The 17,419-nt window shown below is 34.9% G+C and overlaps 4 protein-coding genes across 4 annotated transcripts; all 4 read right to left on the reverse strand.

The window, feature by feature from the left end:
- Nucleotides 1–669: 669 nt before the first annotated feature.
- On the reverse strand, nt 670–1,708 carry LOC131646401 (GDSL esterase/lipase EXL3-like). The gene is made up of 3 exons (XM_058916441.1): nt 1,676–1,708; nt 1,296–1,453; nt 670–1,160 (listed from the first exon to the last, which is right to left on the reverse strand). The coding sequence occupies exons 1-3, from the start codon at nt 1,703–1,705 to the stop codon at nt 1,103–1,105; spliced, it is 246 nt and encodes an 81-aa protein (XP_058772424.1). The 5' UTR covers nt 1,706–1,708; the 3' UTR covers nt 670–1,102.
- Nucleotides 1,709–3,064: 1,356 nt separating this feature from the next.
- On the reverse strand, nt 3,065–5,268 carry LOC131649551 (uncharacterized). The gene is made up of 3 exons (XM_058919310.1): nt 5,208–5,268; nt 4,189–5,153; nt 3,065–3,169 (listed from the first exon to the last, which is right to left on the reverse strand). The coding sequence occupies exons 1-3, from the start codon at nt 5,266–5,268 to the stop codon at nt 3,065–3,067; spliced, it is 1,131 nt and encodes a 376-aa protein (XP_058775293.1).
- Nucleotides 5,269–7,031: 1,763 nt separating this feature from the next.
- On the reverse strand, nt 7,032–9,473 carry LOC131649553 (uncharacterized). The gene has a single exon (XM_058919311.1). The coding sequence runs from the start codon at nt 9,471–9,473 to the stop codon at nt 7,032–7,034; it is 2,442 nt and encodes an 813-aa protein (XP_058775294.1).
- A 6,618-nt stretch (nt 9,474–16,091) lies between these two features.
- On the reverse strand, nt 16,092–17,020 carry LOC131646402 (uncharacterized). Its single transcript, XM_058916442.1, has 5 exons — nt 16,898–17,020; nt 16,701–16,811; nt 16,524–16,605; nt 16,339–16,434; nt 16,092–16,253 (listed from the first exon to the last, which is right to left on the reverse strand). The coding sequence occupies exons 1-5, from the start codon at nt 17,008–17,010 to the stop codon at nt 16,155–16,157; spliced, it is 501 nt and encodes a 166-aa protein (XP_058772425.1). The 5' UTR covers nt 17,011–17,020; the 3' UTR covers nt 16,092–16,154.
- Nucleotides 17,021–17,419: the final 399 nt, after the last annotated feature.

Raw genomic sequence — 17,419 nt, forward strand, 5'->3', positions numbered from 1 at the left:
TTTGAGAAATACACTCCTAAATATTGATCGATGCAAGTGTGAATGACTAAATCTCACATAATCTATGAATGAGTAAAATGTTAAATTTGTAAGAGAGATGTATCGTCTTTCTCTCTTGTGATCCTTGAGTTTTGGCCCTGTTGCTATTTTTGCATCCTCCGGTCTCTCAACAAGTGGTATAAAAGTACGAGATTTGACTTGATCGAAGAGTGGACGGTGGGTCCTCTGTTGAAACCTGTTATAGGATATGGGAACTCACATTTGTGAGGGAGATTGTTCGATTTAAGTGTGAATGGTTAAGTCACATGTTGCCTAAGAATGAGCTAAATGTTAAATTTATAAGAGTGGTGACTCATACACGTGATGTCTTAAGATTTTGGTGGAGATGTGGCGTCATTTTCTCTTGTGGTCCTTGAACATTGGTCCTGTTGTTAGTGTTGTATTCCCCGATCTCTTCAAAAGGTAGTATTAGAGCCATGGTTTAAATTGGTAGGGGAGGAGAAGATAGTTGGATGCAAATGTGAGCAGTTATATCTCACATCACCTATGAATAAGTAGGGGTGTTAGACTCACTACAAAAAAAAGGTCTCTTGCCACACCCAAGAAACCGAGGCTAACTGAAACAATTCGTAAAATAATCATTACATAAATGAAGTTTCTAAAGCACGTCAAATAAGATGATTTGTTAGAAGATTAAAACGCATTGTTCACACGTTCCAAGATACTAGCATGTCAAATTTTAAAGTTGTATCACAAAAGATATTTCTCACACTAACTAATTATTTTTCAAGAAACAACACAACAATGGCATAAGATAAACAAAACGCAGCGGCACAAGCATAACACGGCAACGACACAAGCATGACGAGATAAATATGTTACCATGACGAGATAAATACGTTACCATGGCAGGAGATATGTATCAGAGAAACAATTTGTAATTAGACATTGAAAAGTGAAGTCAAGTACCCAAGCATTTGCTCATTGAAGCTGGAAGTGAATGCTGCAAGGAGCTATTCAATGAAAAGTCAAATGAGATCCAGGCAGCCTCTTACTTTATTGAAAGCTTAAACTTCAGCTTCACGGCTTGTGAAGTTTGAACCTAAGAACTCTTGGAACATAGCCCTGAGCTAGCTTCAGTTGTACGCCTTGTATCAAACCTGTCAAACAAAACAAACAGCTTGCAACAAATGAAATCAAAAAGCCCACAAGTGATGCAATAACTTTGAAAAGTCCAGAACATGCTTTATATCTTAAGATGATGAGCCAAATAAATGATAAAATGAGAAGCTAACCCCTTTGACAATTTGTAGTTGTATAATTCTACCGCTTCATTGTATTCTACTACAATTTTTCTTTCTATTCCTCCAGTTGCTGTTCTCTGAAATGGTAAACAACCAATTGGTGGTACATTGAATACTCCAATCCTCCTTGCACCTAGATCATATATTTCCTTCAAAATGGAAAAAAAAGAATACATAGTAAGATGATTACTTCATCATTCGAAATGTCTTAGTTAACCTATGTAACATCGATATTTTAATTTAAAAGTGTTTCGTATTAACACGTGACAATGACATGTTTTATTTACGAATCTAATCTTTTTTTGTGTACGTGTTTCATTTAATATCAAATTTAAACTATATTTTTTAAGATGTAAATTAATCGAACATACCTTTACGAAATTAGAAGCTGAATTGACCATAAAATCAGCTGAATTACTTCATCATTCGATAAGAAGAATTACATTTCCAACACATGGTCCCAAATTAGTTCGATCAGTCACAAACATGCATCACCACTTGCTCATCCTTGATTTAATGGCACTGAGACAATCTTCCATGTCCATCAATTTGACTTCTATCATTCAATATTGATGCTTTGATTTTGACTTCTACGAATCAATGAGTTAATATATCTAGTCTTTCAAGTAAGAATCACTTTCAAGTAATTTCAAGTACTATTTGTATAGTTTCTTTTATATGAAGTCATCAAATTTCAAGAGTTTTTTATTTTATTTTCACTTTTAACCAAAATTAATTTTATAAAATTAATTAATTCAGAATCAATATTTTTTTTAAATATCAAACACATGCTGAGTGTTCTCAACAGAAAAGTAAAATATATTTTTTAGAAATAATTGTTAAGTGAAAAGTGATGATTTTTTCCCTTCTAAAGTGATAAATCTTTAAGATATAGTACGTATTTTACTAGGAGATGATTGAAAGGGTTTTTCTTCAATCCTTGTTCTTAGGTTTTCAATTGAAGATTTTGTTCTTAAACTTTGGGCGAATTGGGTGGTTATTGGTTTGTAATTTAATTCTCAAAAATATTGTATCTATATCTTAAATTCATATCAACTAAAGAAAATTAATTACTTCTTTATATGTAGATCGCAAGACAAGGATGTGAGTGTTGTAATTAATGTTTCAAAATATTTAATTTTTGTGTTTATGGAAACAAGAAGTGACCCGATGAAGTTGAATAGCCCTTTAAAAAAAAAAGGGATTTCAGAACCTTATTTCTGTTGAGAATTCAGGATATGCTGGAGGTATTATGGTAGTGTGTAAAGATGACAAATTGATGGTCTCCATGATAAGTAATAAGGAGCAGTTTATTCAGTTGGAAGTTAAAAATAATCAAGGACAGGAGTGGTTGTTCACAGTGGTGTACGCAAGCCCTCATGAGCAACGAACAAGGTATATGTGGGAAAATATGAAAAGAATGGCTGTTACAGTTAATAAACCTTGGCTAGTTGCTGGAGATTTCAATGATATAGTTTGTGTCAGCAAAAAGAAGGGTGGAGGTCAAGTTTTTGCTCGTAAATGCAACATGTTTAGAGAAAATATGGAGGACTGCAGCCTGTGGGATCTTGGTTCTAATGGTCCAAAATTTATCCGAGAATTTTTGAAAGACTGGACAAAGCTCTAAGTAACGAGGAGTGGAGACTGATGTTTGCTAACTGTCAAGTCAGAGTTTTAACTAGAGTTGAGTTCTCTGATCATCATCCAATCATGATATCGCTTAACAGCAACTATTGAGCGAAGCCCTAAACCGTTTCGATTCAAGAGTGCTTGGATGATGGAGTATGGATATATGGAAAGACTGAAGGGATTTTGGATAAATAAGGATGATCTGATTCAAAACCTCCAGCGTATTGAGAATGATGCTACAGATTGGAAAAATTGTTCAGTTCAACATGCTCAAAGAGTCAAGAGAGGAATAATGGCTAGGCTGCATGGTATTCAAAGTAAAATACATATTAGACATTTTAATAAGGACTTGATAAAATTGGAAAAGAAGCTTCAAGGAGACCTTAAAACTATCTTAAGACAAGAGGAAATGATGTGGTTCTAAAGATCAAGAATTAAATGGCTGGTGAACGGTGACCGAAATGCTAAATACTACCACTTGAAAACGGTTAATAGGAGAAGAATTAACAAAACCCTAATGCTAAAGGATGACAGTGAGAGGTGGATTGAAGATAGAGTTCAAATTAAAGAATTTGTTACTCAATTTTACCAAAAGCTTTTTTCTATTGGTGAGAACTGCTGGAACCAAACTAAGAATTCACATCCTATGATTCCGACAGAGGATTTATTGAAGATGGGGGCTAAGGTGAGTACGGATGAAGTGCATAAGTGTCATACCCCAAAATTTTCCCATCTCTTTCTCCTATTCAAGCTCATACCAAAGTTCAAGGCTCAAAGATACATCCTCCTAGACAATGGCTTAACGAACTAGGGTTTTGAACTCTCTAAAAAAATCAATGAATCAAAGTCTCCAAGGGATTTCATATGGCTTATGATGTTTCAAACTATCTATATGGCAAAGTACAAGCTTCAATTCCAAAGATTCTACAGTCAATGGCTCAGAAAGTCAACAATCGACTAGTTTGACCTAAAAGTCAACAAGACTTTCAATTTTATCTTGATTGTTAAGAGGTTTGATTTTTTCATTAATAACTTTCTGATGTAATGACAAATAAGAATATGCCTTTTGTAACTCCTTAATGGTTTCTAAATGTTTTAAGTTGGATTTTATTAGATCTTCTTTTTCAGTTTTAAGAGTATGAATTTGTTCTTTTTGAAATAAGCATTTTTGAGTTAAGATATTTGAATCTTCTAATAGGTTGTCAAATAAAATTCCTATTTCTTTGCAAGTATAACAGGAGTTTAGTGTACTTACCTCTTCAGAATCGGAGTTAGTCATCAGGCATAGGTTAGCTTCCTCATCTTCAGCTTCAGAGTTAGAGTTCTCTGAGTCATCCCATTGTGCAAGCATAGATTTCTTTTTAGAGGAAAAATTCCTATGAGTTTTGAGTGGGCATTCTGTTTTGAAGTGTCCAAATTTGTTGCATCCATAACATGTAATCTTGCTTTTATCAATCTCAGGTTTCTGGTAATCTTTCCTGGGTTGAAATGACTTTCTGTTTTGATTTCTTTTTAAAATCATTTGTTGAATTCTTCTAGAGATTAAAGCCAAATCATTTTCATCCTCAGATAGAAATCCGGTCTCTTCTTCAGTTATTCCTTGTGAGGTGGAGATTTGAGATGCAGAATTATGAGAGGTTTTAAGAGCTATCATTTTACCTTTTCTTTGTGGTTTATCTTCATTGAGGATACTTTCATGAGCACGAAGAGATCCTATAAGTTCTTCAACTTGTAAAATCTTTAGATCTTTTGCTTGTGAGATAGCTGTTACCATAGGTCTCCAAATCTTTGGGAGACATCTTAGAATTTTTCTAATTCTTTCATGAGCAGAATAAGCTTTTCCCAGTGATCTTAGTTCATTGACAATTATAGTGAATCTAGAGAACATTTCATCTATGGTTTCTTCTTCCTTCATCTCAAAGGTTTCAAATTTCCTGACTCCTAGATCAATTCTTTCTTCTTTAACATGATTTGTTCCTTCATGATGTATTTTGAGAGCATCCCAGATTTCTTTGGCAGTTGTGCATTCTTCTATCCGGTCGTATTCTTCCCTGCTAAGAGCACATGATAATATAAATTGAGCTTTAGAGTTTAGTAGTACCTTGTCGTTTTCTTCTTTTGTCCATTGTGACTGAATTTTTGGAACTGACGCAACTGTGTCTGTTGCAGTAGTCATTGGTGTGTAGTTGCCATTTTCAACCACAGACCACATGTTGTTATCTTGAGATAGTAGAAACAATCTCATCTTACCTTTCCAGTAGTAGTAGTCAGAACCATTAAAGTAAGGAGGCCTATGTGATGATCCTCCTTCAGCTATAAACTTTGTATCAGCCATTTCCTGTTTGATCGATTAACTCTAACACGGTTAAGTGTTCTGTATATTCAGAGCCCGGTGCTCTGATACCAATTGATGGAATAAGGTGCGACACAACAAGGGGGGTTGGATTGTGTCCCTTTTAAAATTTATCTTAGTATTTAAAAAGGTTGCCTTTAATAAGAAGAAAGTGATTAGTAATGTCTTTAGAGGTTTAAATAATTAGTGTTAATGTGTGTGATAAAATATAGTGTATGAATAATATAAGAACAAGACAATAACTAAAAAACACAAGAAAACTTATCCTGGTTCACCAACTTGGCTAGTCCAGTCCCCACACCCTGTGAGATTATCCTTTATCAAATACTTCTTACAATGGCTTTTTCTTCTATGTATTCTTAGCCTCACCAGACTTACACTTCTGAATGGTATAGCTTACAGATAGCTTACAAAATGATTGGTTTGTATATCTATGATATACTTTGTGATCTTAGTAGGTTTACAATAAGTTCCTAAATACTCTCCATATGGCAGTGAGTATTTAAATATAGAATGTGTATGATAACTCTTAATATATTTTGATCACTGTATGGTAGTGAGAGCTAAAGATAATATATAGAGAGTATGATTGCTTTGTGAATAAAGACTTTGGTTTTCTTTGTATGCTTGTGGATATTTTTGGTGCATGAGAATGAAGCATAAGTCTTGTATTTATAGAGCAAAGCAAAGTGAGAAGGAAGTGCCGAGAGTTTCTCATGAGAAGTGCTGGCAGCTTTGGACTTGGTCTTGGCTTGACTTGGTACTGCTGACAATCTGCAAGTTCTGACATTTGACCATTTCAACAAAGACTTATTCTTGGCAAAGTAAATCTGGAGGAGTAACTCTGGGACGAGTAACTCTGGGACAAGTAACTCTGGGACGAATAACTCTAGAACACGTAACTCTAGGACTAGTAACTCTGGGACCATGATTCTGGAGAGTAACTCTGGGGCCATAATTCTGGAGAGTAACTCTGGGACTAGTAACTCTGGGACGAGTAACTCTGGAACACGTAACTCTGGGACTAGTAACTCTGGGACCATGATTCTGGAGAGTAACTCTGGGGCCATAATTCGTGAGAGTAACTCTGGGACTGTCATTCTGAAGAGTAACTCTGGGACCATAATTCTGAAGAGTAACTTATTTAACTTCTGAGAATCCATATGTTCTTAAAGCTTTGTTCTTTGTCAGCACAGTCTTGAATCATCATTTTAACTCTTTGTTTGATAGAGACCATAAAATATTTAGATGATAAATTGATGAAATCACTTTGGAGTTTCTTTAGATAAAATAGTTTGTAATATTCAAAACATTAACAGAATATGTTTCAACATTCTCCCCCTTTTTGAATGGTGACAAACTTTTTATTTTAATTTCTTTGAGTAAGGACTTTGAAACTCCCCCTGAAAAGATGCATACCTTGAAAGGGCAAATGCTCCCCCTCAATGTTAGTTCATATATAGTAAATAAATTTATCAGCATTTGAAACACATGTTGATTAGATAGCAGTTTTTGATTAATGTTTGAGGAACAATATATTAATTGATTTACATCAATATTTTGATACACAAACACCTAAAGATCCTAGAGGATTACTGCTAAATATAATGCAAAGTCCTAGTGAACTAAAGATAAATAAAGTACAAAGAACTTAAACAAGACAAAGCTTTGGTCGAAGCTTGTTCTCCCCCTTTTGTCAAACATACAAAAAGAAAGGGGGCACCAAAAGATAGAGGACGAGAAGATTAAGAACCAGATTGTTCATCATCAGATGTTGCCTCAGAAGATAATGGCAGAAATGGAAACTGAATCTGAGAGGGATCCGGAGGAGGCATTCCTGGAAACCTCGGGCATACTTGTTCAGTGACATAATCAATCCAGAATTTTTGGTAAGCCATTAACTGCTTTTGGAGAGCTGTGTAGGATCGAAGGTTGACGCCCTGATGGGGGTTAACCGTTTCAGATGAGGTTGCAGATCGAGGATAAACGGGAGGACGATTACCAATGCTGGGGAAGTTGTTAAAAAATGAGGATGTGATGGAAGTGATGGGAATCTGAGGAAGGGTATTGGAATTATCGGTGGTGTTTCTAGGAGGTGATGAGTCATACCTCGGAGCAAGCAGTGTTTGAACATTGAAGGAGTTATCATCATCTTCCTTTGGAGAAGAAAATATTGGAGAGTTTGTTTGGAAGACATAAGGATCAGGTTGTGGAACAGAAGGCATGGCGTGTGATTCTATAGGATCATCTTGTTCAGATAGCTGAACGGAGTTATTAAAAAAAGCTTCAATCTGAGCAGTGAGATCATTGGAGTCTGTATGATTGATGGAGGAGAGTTGAATTCTTCTAGGAGAAGGTTCTTTGTAGGAATTTGGAGAGTTCAGAGGTGAGGTCGTGGAGAGAGGATTTGTTGTCATAGTAGGGGAAGTGTATGTGGCAACATGGGGAATAATTGAAGTTTGTTGATTTGAAGTGGGTGGAGTTAATAATTCAGCCTCAAGCATGGATATGAGTGAGGACAGCTGAGCTGAAGCAGGAGTGTGAGGAGATATTGGTGAGGGTGGTTGATGAGCTGAAGCACTAGGAGGACTTGAGAGAAGGTTTTCAAGAGCGAAAATGTTGATCATGTCAGTGTTAGAAGTCTCTAGGGTTGGAGGACTTGAAACATTTGAGAGAGTTTCAGTTTGGAGAGAAACTGGAGCTTGAGTGATGACAACTGTTTGTGGTGAGGATTCTACTGGGATTGGTGATGTAGATGTGAGGTCAATGCATTGTGTGATTACAGGAGATTGTTTATTTGTTTCCTTTGGGTTTGGAGATACGGATTTAGAGGCATGAGGAGAGATCGGTAAGGGGTCTTGTGGGGATTCTAGGTCAGCAGTGTTTGGAAGAGCCACAGATAATGGAATGGGAGAATTTGTGGTCAGGCTGTTTGGAGAGTTAGGAGATTCAGTACCTGTTGTTAAAGGTTCAGTTGGAGCATATTGCTTAACAAGACGCCTGCGCTTTGATTTGGCCTCAGGTTTAGGTGATGGTGCACGCTTGAGTGAAGGAATTTTCATGCGCTTCAACTTGGAGGCATCCAGGATTTTGTTGATCTCGAAGGAGTCCTCATCGTCCAGAGGAACATTAAAGTGCTTGAATATTTTGGTAAGAAGCATACCATAGGGGGCGCTTCTTGCTCTAAGACCAGTGTGTTTGATATAGTTGAGCACCAAATATCCTATATTGAGAGGAGTTTTCTTTGAGAAATGATAGATAACAAGGAGGTCTTTATCAGTGATTCGTTCCATACTGCCTTTTCTTGGAAGGATAGTGTGAATGCAGAAGTTATGAATGATATGGCTGAGGGGTTCAAGGTTGGCAGACACAAAACGGTCAGTTTGATGTTTGGTGATGGAGAGTCTGTAGGATTCAATGTCTAGGTCATAAGATGAGGGCCAGTCATCATTAAAGAGATGAAGTCCATTGTTTGGGACATGCAAAATGTCGCAAAGGAGCTCTGGAGTTAGGGTTATTTGACGACCCTTTACAGATGAGATTAGTTGTGTATCACTTTCAGAGGGTTTAATAGCAGCAAAAAAATTTCTAACTAGTCTAGGGTAGAAGACATCAGAGAGTTGGAGAAAGTTGGTCCAACCTGTGGCTATTGCGAGTTCGTTTATGTCGTAACCCCATATAGAGTAACTATCCAAGTCGACGGTTTTTCCGGCAACAATAGGGAGTGAACTCCATTTTTCATTGTAGAGAGAGCGAACATCATCATCAGAGATGAATTCTTTTGTTGAGATTTCAGATGGATGGTCATAAGCTTGGAAAGACGAGGAGACGAGAGAGGTTCCTTCGCTTGATTGAGTGGAAACGTGTGAGGAGGATGGTTTGGTGGGTTGAGGAGCAGAGACGATCTGGGTTGAGGGAAGAGGAAGATTAGGGTTTTGAGATTCTTCTGTAGTTTGCTCAGAGGGAGTTGGATCGTGAGAGATGTTTGCATGTCGTGCTGAGCGACGGGTGGGAGTGGTGGGTGTTGGTCGAGAGTCAGTGGTTTTCATGGTCGTTTTTTGTCGAGTGGTGGTGGTGCGGCGCTTGGTGGGTGGTTTTTCCATGGAGAGGGTTTTCTGTGTTTTGGGAGGAAGAGAGAATATAGTATCAGCAAATGGAACAATGATAGTTATAACTTTGAATACCATTTGAAAGATTTAAGAGAGATTAAGTTGAATCATTAGAGATCGTTGGGAAGAGCAAGGATTTAATGGGAAGTTGGTAGAAGGTGTGCTGATTTGATTGGTATGGGAAGAGGCAGCTTTTTTTTTTTGTAATGATGAAGAGATATAGAGAAACGAGAAAGACAATGAGAAACCACACGTGAATTTTTGAAAACTCTAATATAGGCAATATTTTGATTAATATAAAAATCTGATATATATATATATTACTAAGAGCAAAAAAAAAAATATATATATATATATATATATATATATATATATATATATATATATATATATATATATATATATATATATGTACTCAAGAAAAACACACGTGATATATATATATTTTTTTATTTATTATTTTTTTTATTTTATTACCTAATATATAAAAACATATTTACTTAGGTATTTTGATAATAGATAATTTTGATTTTAGAAAATTAAATCTATCTTCCACTAGAGGTTTGGTGAAAATATCTGCTAATTGATTTTCTGTATCTACAAAAATGAGTTCTATATTTTCTTTCTGAACATGATCTCTAATAAAATGATGTTTTATTTCAATGTGTTTAGATCTCGAGTGTTGAATAGGATTTTTTGACAAGTTTATAGCACTAGTATTATCACAAAAAATTGATACCTTGGAGTATTGAAGTGAGTAGTCTTCTAGTTGATTTTTTATCCATAAAATTTGTGAGCAGCAATTTGCGGCAGACACATATTCTGCTTCAGTTGTTGATAGAGCAATTGTATTTTGTTTTCTGCAAGACCATGTAATAAGAGCTTGTCCTAGAAATTGACAGGCTCCACTTGTACTTTTTCTTTCTATTTTGTCTCCAGCATAGTCAGCATCACAGTAAGCTATTAAGTTGATGTGACTTCCTTTTTCATACCATAAACCAATGTCAGTGGTACCAACGAGATATCGAAAGATGCGTTTGGCAGCAGTCAAATGTGATTCCTTAGGGTCAGTTTGAAAACGTGCACAAAGACCTACTGAAAAGACAATGTCAGGTCTACTGGCAGTTAAATATAATAATGAACCAATCATACCTCGATATTCTTTTTCTGATACGGATAGTCCTTGTTCATCTTTATCAAGATTAGAAGATGGATGCATAGGTGTTACCATAATTTTTGCTTCATTCATTCCAAATTTTTTTAATAAATCTTTAATGTATTTTTCTTGACATATGAAAATGCCATTTTTGAGTTGTTTTATTTGTAAACCCAGAAAGAAGTTGAGTTCACCCATCATACTCATTTCAAATTCACTTTGCATCAGTTTTGAAAAATCATCACATTTTTTCATTGGTTGACCCAAATATGATGTCATCAACATAAACTTGAACTATTAGTAAGTCATTTTTGTGTGATTTTTTGAAAAGAGTTGTATCAATTTTTCCTCTGAGAAAATCATTTTTAATGAGAAAAATACTAAGTCTTTCATACCAAGCTCTAGGAGCTTGTTTAAGACCATATAATGCTTTTGTTAGTTTAAAAACGTGATTAGGATGAGAATGTTTTTCAAAACCAGGTGGTTGATGAACATATACTTCCTCGTTTAGGAACCCATTTAAAAATGCACTTTTTACATCCATTTGAAAGAGTTTGATATTTTTATGAGCAGCATATGCTAAAAGAATTTGAATAGCTTCTAACCTTGCCACGGGTGCATATGTTTCATCATAATCTATACCTTCTTGTTGATTATAACCTTGAGCTACGAGTCTTGCTTTGTTTCTGATTACTTTTCCATTTTCATCAAGTTTATTTCTGAACACCCATCTTGTACCAATAATAGTTTTATCTTGAGGGTAAGGAACTAGTTTCCAAACTTGGCTTTTCTCAAACTGAGATAATTCTTCTGTCATGGCTTCCATCCAAGATTCATCTTTTAATGCATCATTGATATTCTTTGGTTCTACCTGAGATATCATTGCCATGTTATTAGAGTTATCTTTAAAGAAATTTCTAGTTCTTACCTGATCAGAGGTGTCTCCTATTATTTGTTCATGAGGATGATCAGTTACACTTTTCCATCCTTTTGGAGGATTTGTTGTAGGTTGTTCAGAGTTGTTTTTAGCTTCTTGGATAATGTTCATAGTGTTGCTTGTATCTGTTGGTTGAGTGTTAGGAATTGCTTCTAAATCGGTTACTTCATCCTCGTGAGAATTTTCTAAAGCTGCAACATTTAGTTCATCAAACATAACATGCATGCTTTCTTCTACACATTGATTTTTCAAATTGTAAATTCGGTAACCTTTTGATGTTGAGGAATAACAAAGAAAGATGCCTTTGTCAGATTTTGAATCAAATTTTCCTAGAGAATCTTTGTTGTTAAGAATATAGCAATAGCATCCAAAGATATGAAAATATGAAATATTTGGAGTTCTATTTTTCCATAGTTCATAAGGAGTTTTCTTCAAAATTTTCCTTATGGTTACTCTATTTAAAACATAGCAAGAAGTATTGATAGCTTCCGCCCAGAAATATTTTTCAACATTTGATTCATTTATCATAGTTCTAGCCATTTCTTGTAAAGTTCTATTTTTCCTTTCTACAACACCATTTTGTTGAGGTGTTCTTGGACAAGAGAAATTGTGAGATATACCATTTTCATCAAAGAAGGTTTTAAAGGAAATATTTTCAAATTCTCCTCCATGATCACTTCTTACAGCAACAATAATTGAGTTTCTTTCATTTTGAACTTTTTTGCAAAAGATTTTGAATGCTTCAAAAGAGTCATCTTTATTTTTTAAGAAAAGTACCCATGTGTACCTTGAGAAATCATCAACAATGACAAAGCCATATCTTTTTCCACTTAGACTTGAAGTTTTTACAGGACCAAATAAATCAATATGAAGGAGTTCCAAAGGTTTGTGTGTTGACACAATATTTTTTGAATGAAAACTACTTTTGACCTGTTTGCCTTTTATGCAAGCTTCACAAATTGAGTCTTTTTCAAAATTGAGTTTGGGAAGACCTCTAACAAGATCTAATTTTGAAAGTGTTGAAATATTTTTCATACTTGTATGACCACATCTTCTGTGCCATAGCCACTTATCTTTTTCCCTAGATAAAAGGCAAGATTCAGATGAAAGATCATCTAAATAAAATGTGTAAAGATTTTTGTGCCTTTTTCCTAGAAAAAGAATTTTGTCAGAAGATGGGATTTTTACAATGCATGAATTTTGATTAAAACTAACTTCATAGCCATCATCACATAGTTGACTAATGCTAAGAAGATTGTGTTTTAATCCTTCCACATATTGCACATTGTTTATAAAGATATTACCTTTTTTACCTATGGAACCAATACCTTTGATTTTTGCTTTATCATTGTTTCCAAAGGTTACAGTTCCTCCTTCTTTATTTTTGAAAGAGACAAAACTTTCCCTATCTCCAGTCATATGTCTTGAGCAGCCACTGTCCAAGTACCAAGGCTTTTTCTTGAGGGTCAGAAGACATTCCTGCATTATGTGTTAGTAATCTTTTAGGTACCCATATTTCTTTGGGTCCTTTGTTGTTAGAAATATGATCATTTGATATATTGGTTTTCTTTTTGAAATAACAATGTTTTTCAAGATGATTGGTTTTCTTGCAATAACAACATTTTGGTTTGATAATGTTTTTCTCCTGTAAAATAGTTTTTTCTTTTGTTTGAGTCTTGGTTCTATTTTTATTTGGAAGAAAAAAATTCTCATAAATCATTTGATTTTCAGATTGTTTAAATCCTAATCCAGCTTTATCAAAGACCCCTGATTGAGATCCCATTATTTTTTGAAATGTTTCAGTAGATTTTACAAAGGAGGTTATATCTTTGGTGAGAGTTTCTACTTGATTTTCAAGACTTTCAATTTTATCTTGATTGTTAAGAGGTTTGATTTTTTCATTAATAACTTTCTGATGTAATGACAAATAAGAATATGCCTTTTGTAACTCCTTAATGGTTTCTAAATGTTTTAAGTTGGATTTTATTAGATCTTCTTTTTCAGTTTTAAGAGTATGAATTTGTTCTTTTTGAAATAAGCATTTTTGAGTTAAGATATTTGAATCTTCTAATAGGTTGTCAAATAAAATTCCTATTTCTTTGCAAGTATAACAGGAGTTTAGTGTACTTACCTCTTCAGAATCGGAGTTAGTCATCAGGCATAGGTTAGCTTCCTCATCTTCAGCTTCAGAGTTAGAGTTCTCTGAGTCATCCCATTGTGCAAGCATAGATTTCTTTTTAGAGGAAAAATTCCTATGAGTTTTGAGTGGGCATTCTGTTTTGAAGTGTCCAAATTTGTTGCATCCATAACATGTAATCTTGCTTTTATCAATCTCAGGTTTCTGGTAATCTTTCCTGGGTTGAAATGACTTTCTGTTTTGATTTCTTTTTAAAATCATTTGTTGAATTCTTCTAGAGATTAAAGCCAAATCATTTTCATCCTCAGATAGAAATCCGGTCTCTTCTTCAGTTATTCCTTGTGAGGTGGAGATTTGAGATGCAGAATTATGAGAGGTTTTAAGAGCTATCATTTTACCTTTTCTTTGTGGTTTATCTTCATTGAGGATACTTTCATGAGCACGAAGAGATCCTATAAGTTCTTCAACTTGTAAAATCTTTAGATCTTTTGCTTGTGAGATAGCTGTTACCATAGGTCTCCAAATCTTTGGGAGACATCTTAGAATTTTTCTAATTCTTTCATGAGCAGAATAAGCTTTTCCCAGTGATCTTAGTTCATTGACAATTATAGTGAATCTAGAGAACATTTCATCTATGGTTTCTTCTTCCTTCATCTCAAAGGTTTCAAATTTCCTGACTCCTAGATCAATTCTTTCTTCTTTAACATGATTTGTTCCTTCATGATGTATTTTGAGAGCATCCCAGATTTCTTTGGCAGTTGTGCATTCTTCTATCCGGTCGTATTCTTCCCTGCTAAGAGCACATGATAATATAAATTGAGCTTTAGAGTTTAGTAGTACCTTGTCGTTTTCTTCTTTTGTCCATTGTGACTGAATTTTTGGAACTGACGCAACTGTGTCTGTTGCAGTAGTCATTGGTGTGTAGTTGCCATTTTCAACCACAGACCACATGTTGTTATCTTGAGATAGTAGAAACAATCTCATCTTACCTTTCCAGTAGTAGTAGTCAGAACCATTAAAGTAAGGAGGCCTATGTGATGATCCTCCTTCAGCTATAAACTTTGTATCAGCCATTTCCTGTTTGATCGATTAACTCTAACACGGTTAAGTGTTCTGTATATTCAGAGCCCGGTGCTCTGATACCAATTGATGGAATAAGGTGCGACACAACAAGGGGGGTTGGATTGTGTCCCTTTTAAAATTTATCTTAGTATTTAAAAAGGTTGCCTTTAATAAGAAGAAAGTGATTAGTAATGTCTTTAGAGGTTTAAATAATTAGTGTTAATGTGTGTGATAAAATATAGTGTATGAATAATATAAGAACAAGACAATAACTAAAAAACACAAGAAAACTTATCCTGGTTCACCAACTTGGCTAGTCCAGTCCCCACACCCTGTGAGATTATCCTTTATCAAATACTTCTTACAATGGCTTTTTCTTCTATGTATTCTTAGCCTCACCAGGCTTACACTTCTGAATGGTATAGCTTACAGATAGCTTACAAAATGATTGGTTTGTATATCTATGATATACTTTGTGATCTTAGTAGGTTTACAATAAGTTCCTAAATACTCTCCATATGGCAGTGAGTATTTAAATATAGAATGTGTATGATAACTCTTAATATATTTTGATCACTGTATGGTAGTGAGAGCTAAAGATAATATATAGAGAGTATGATTGCTTTGTGAATAAAGACTTTGGTTTTCTTTGTATGCTTGTGGATATTTTTGGTGCATGAGAATGAAGCATAAGTCTTGTATTTATAGAGCAAAGCAAAGTGAGAAGGAAGTGCCGAGAGTTTCTCATGAGAAGTGCTGGCAGCTTTGGACTTGGTCTTGGCTTGACTTGGTACTGCTGACAATCTGCAAGTTCTGACATTTGACCATTTCAACAAAGACTTATTCTTGGCAAAGTAAATCTGGAGGAGTAACTCTGGGACGAGTAACTCTGGGACAAGTAACTCTGGTACGAGTAACTCTGGGACGAGTAACTCTGGAACACGTAACTCTGGGACTAGTAACTCTGGGACCATGATTCTGGAGAGTAACTCTGGGGCCATAATTCTGGAGAGTAACTCTGGGACTAGTAACTCTGGGACGAGTAACTCTGGAACACGTAACTCTGGGACTAGTAACTCTGGGACCATGATTCTGGAGAGTAACTCTGGGGCCATAATTCTGGAGAGTAACTTTGGGACTGTCATTCTGAAGAGTAACTCTGGGACCATAATTCTGAAGAGTAACTTATTTAACTTCTGAGAATCCATATGTTCTTAAAGCTTTGTTCTTTGTCAGCACAGTCTTGAATCATCATTTTAACTCTTTGTTTGATAGAGACCATAAAATATTTAGATGATAAATTGATGAAATCACTTTGGAGTTTCTTTAGATAAAATAGTTTGTAATATTCAAAACATTAACAGAATATGTTTCAACAATACTAATATAATACCATTGTAATATCCAAAATTATATATATACATCATTACAACATCAATAATATTATAGTTCAAATCGACACAAATCCTACATGAAAAATTGCTTAATATAAAAGTGACACAAATCCTCTTTGATTTCTTCCAACTTAAGTCTCGGGTACCCAGCAGCACGGAATTCGTCAAGGTACTAGAAAACAAAAACATAATATGAATGATATATTTAGTTAAATGTAATAAATTATATGAAATTATCTTAAGTTATAAATTCATACCGTGAGCGGAATCTCTAATTGATTCGCCTGAAGGATTTCTTTCATAAACCTCAAAACAAAGTATCCGCAATCTGAACTGTTTCGCTGTTGCGGACACTACATAGAAAAACAAATAAGATTTTATAGTTGTCTTGTTTTATCAAGTAGCATAAATATTATAAGCAAAATTGTGAAAAATAATGTACCTGCACTTTGATCCAAGTAATGTTGTTTGATTTAGTCCAGGATACCTGTGCGTCCCGTTGACTTCGGAACACTTGTATTGATCTAATTAACAAATATATAAAAGCATATGTTTAGATCAATCCCACAAATAAGTAAATATATAAATATACACGAATATTTAGAACGATCCCACTTACAAATCAACGATTTCCTTCATAGCCGGATAATTGGTCCAGTCACCATTTACCGAATTCAGATAATACACGACTTCTCTTATAGGGTTGATAGCAAGCAACAACCAGTGTGCTCTATAAATTAAAACAATAGGTTATATGAAAATTTTGCTATACACAAAAGAAACAGAGATTAGATGAACCAAGAATGAGAAACTAACCCTACTGGTCGGGTATTATACGCCCAAAGATGCAGACTTTCTGAATTGCCGGTGGACATGAATCTATCGACTAAGAGCTGTCTAACTGATTCCGGTTCCGAAGCAATTGCCATTCCGCTGCAATGGGCGGAAGACACGAAATGGAATCTGTTAGACAATACAGTCCCGCGCAACACTCTGTCATACAAGAACCTTAAATAAAAACATAATAAACATTAGATTATTTTCATTGAAATGTGTAAATAAATTATATTATGGGACTAATTAAATAATATATCGGATGAGTGAATATTACCGGATGTATGAGTGCATATTACCGACGCCTAGTTGTTCATGCGTAAAAATCTTTTCCAAGTCATCAATTGCAATATGTGACTTGAATTCAATACCGAAGACACTTTCATCCATATTGATTTCACGTAAAGCACCATCCTTCAAAATGGACATATCAACCATTGTTGCGAGCGTCGTCTGGTATCGAGGCACAAAAGCACCGCCTTTTTTTGCCGCTATCTTCGGAGG

Source organism: Vicia villosa, linkage group LG2 (genome assembly GCF_029867415.1).
Source record: "Vicia villosa cultivar HV-30 ecotype Madison, WI linkage group LG2, Vvil1.0, whole genome shotgun sequence".
Taxonomy (NCBI): domain Eukaryota; kingdom Viridiplantae; phylum Streptophyta; class Magnoliopsida; order Fabales; family Fabaceae; genus Vicia; species Vicia villosa.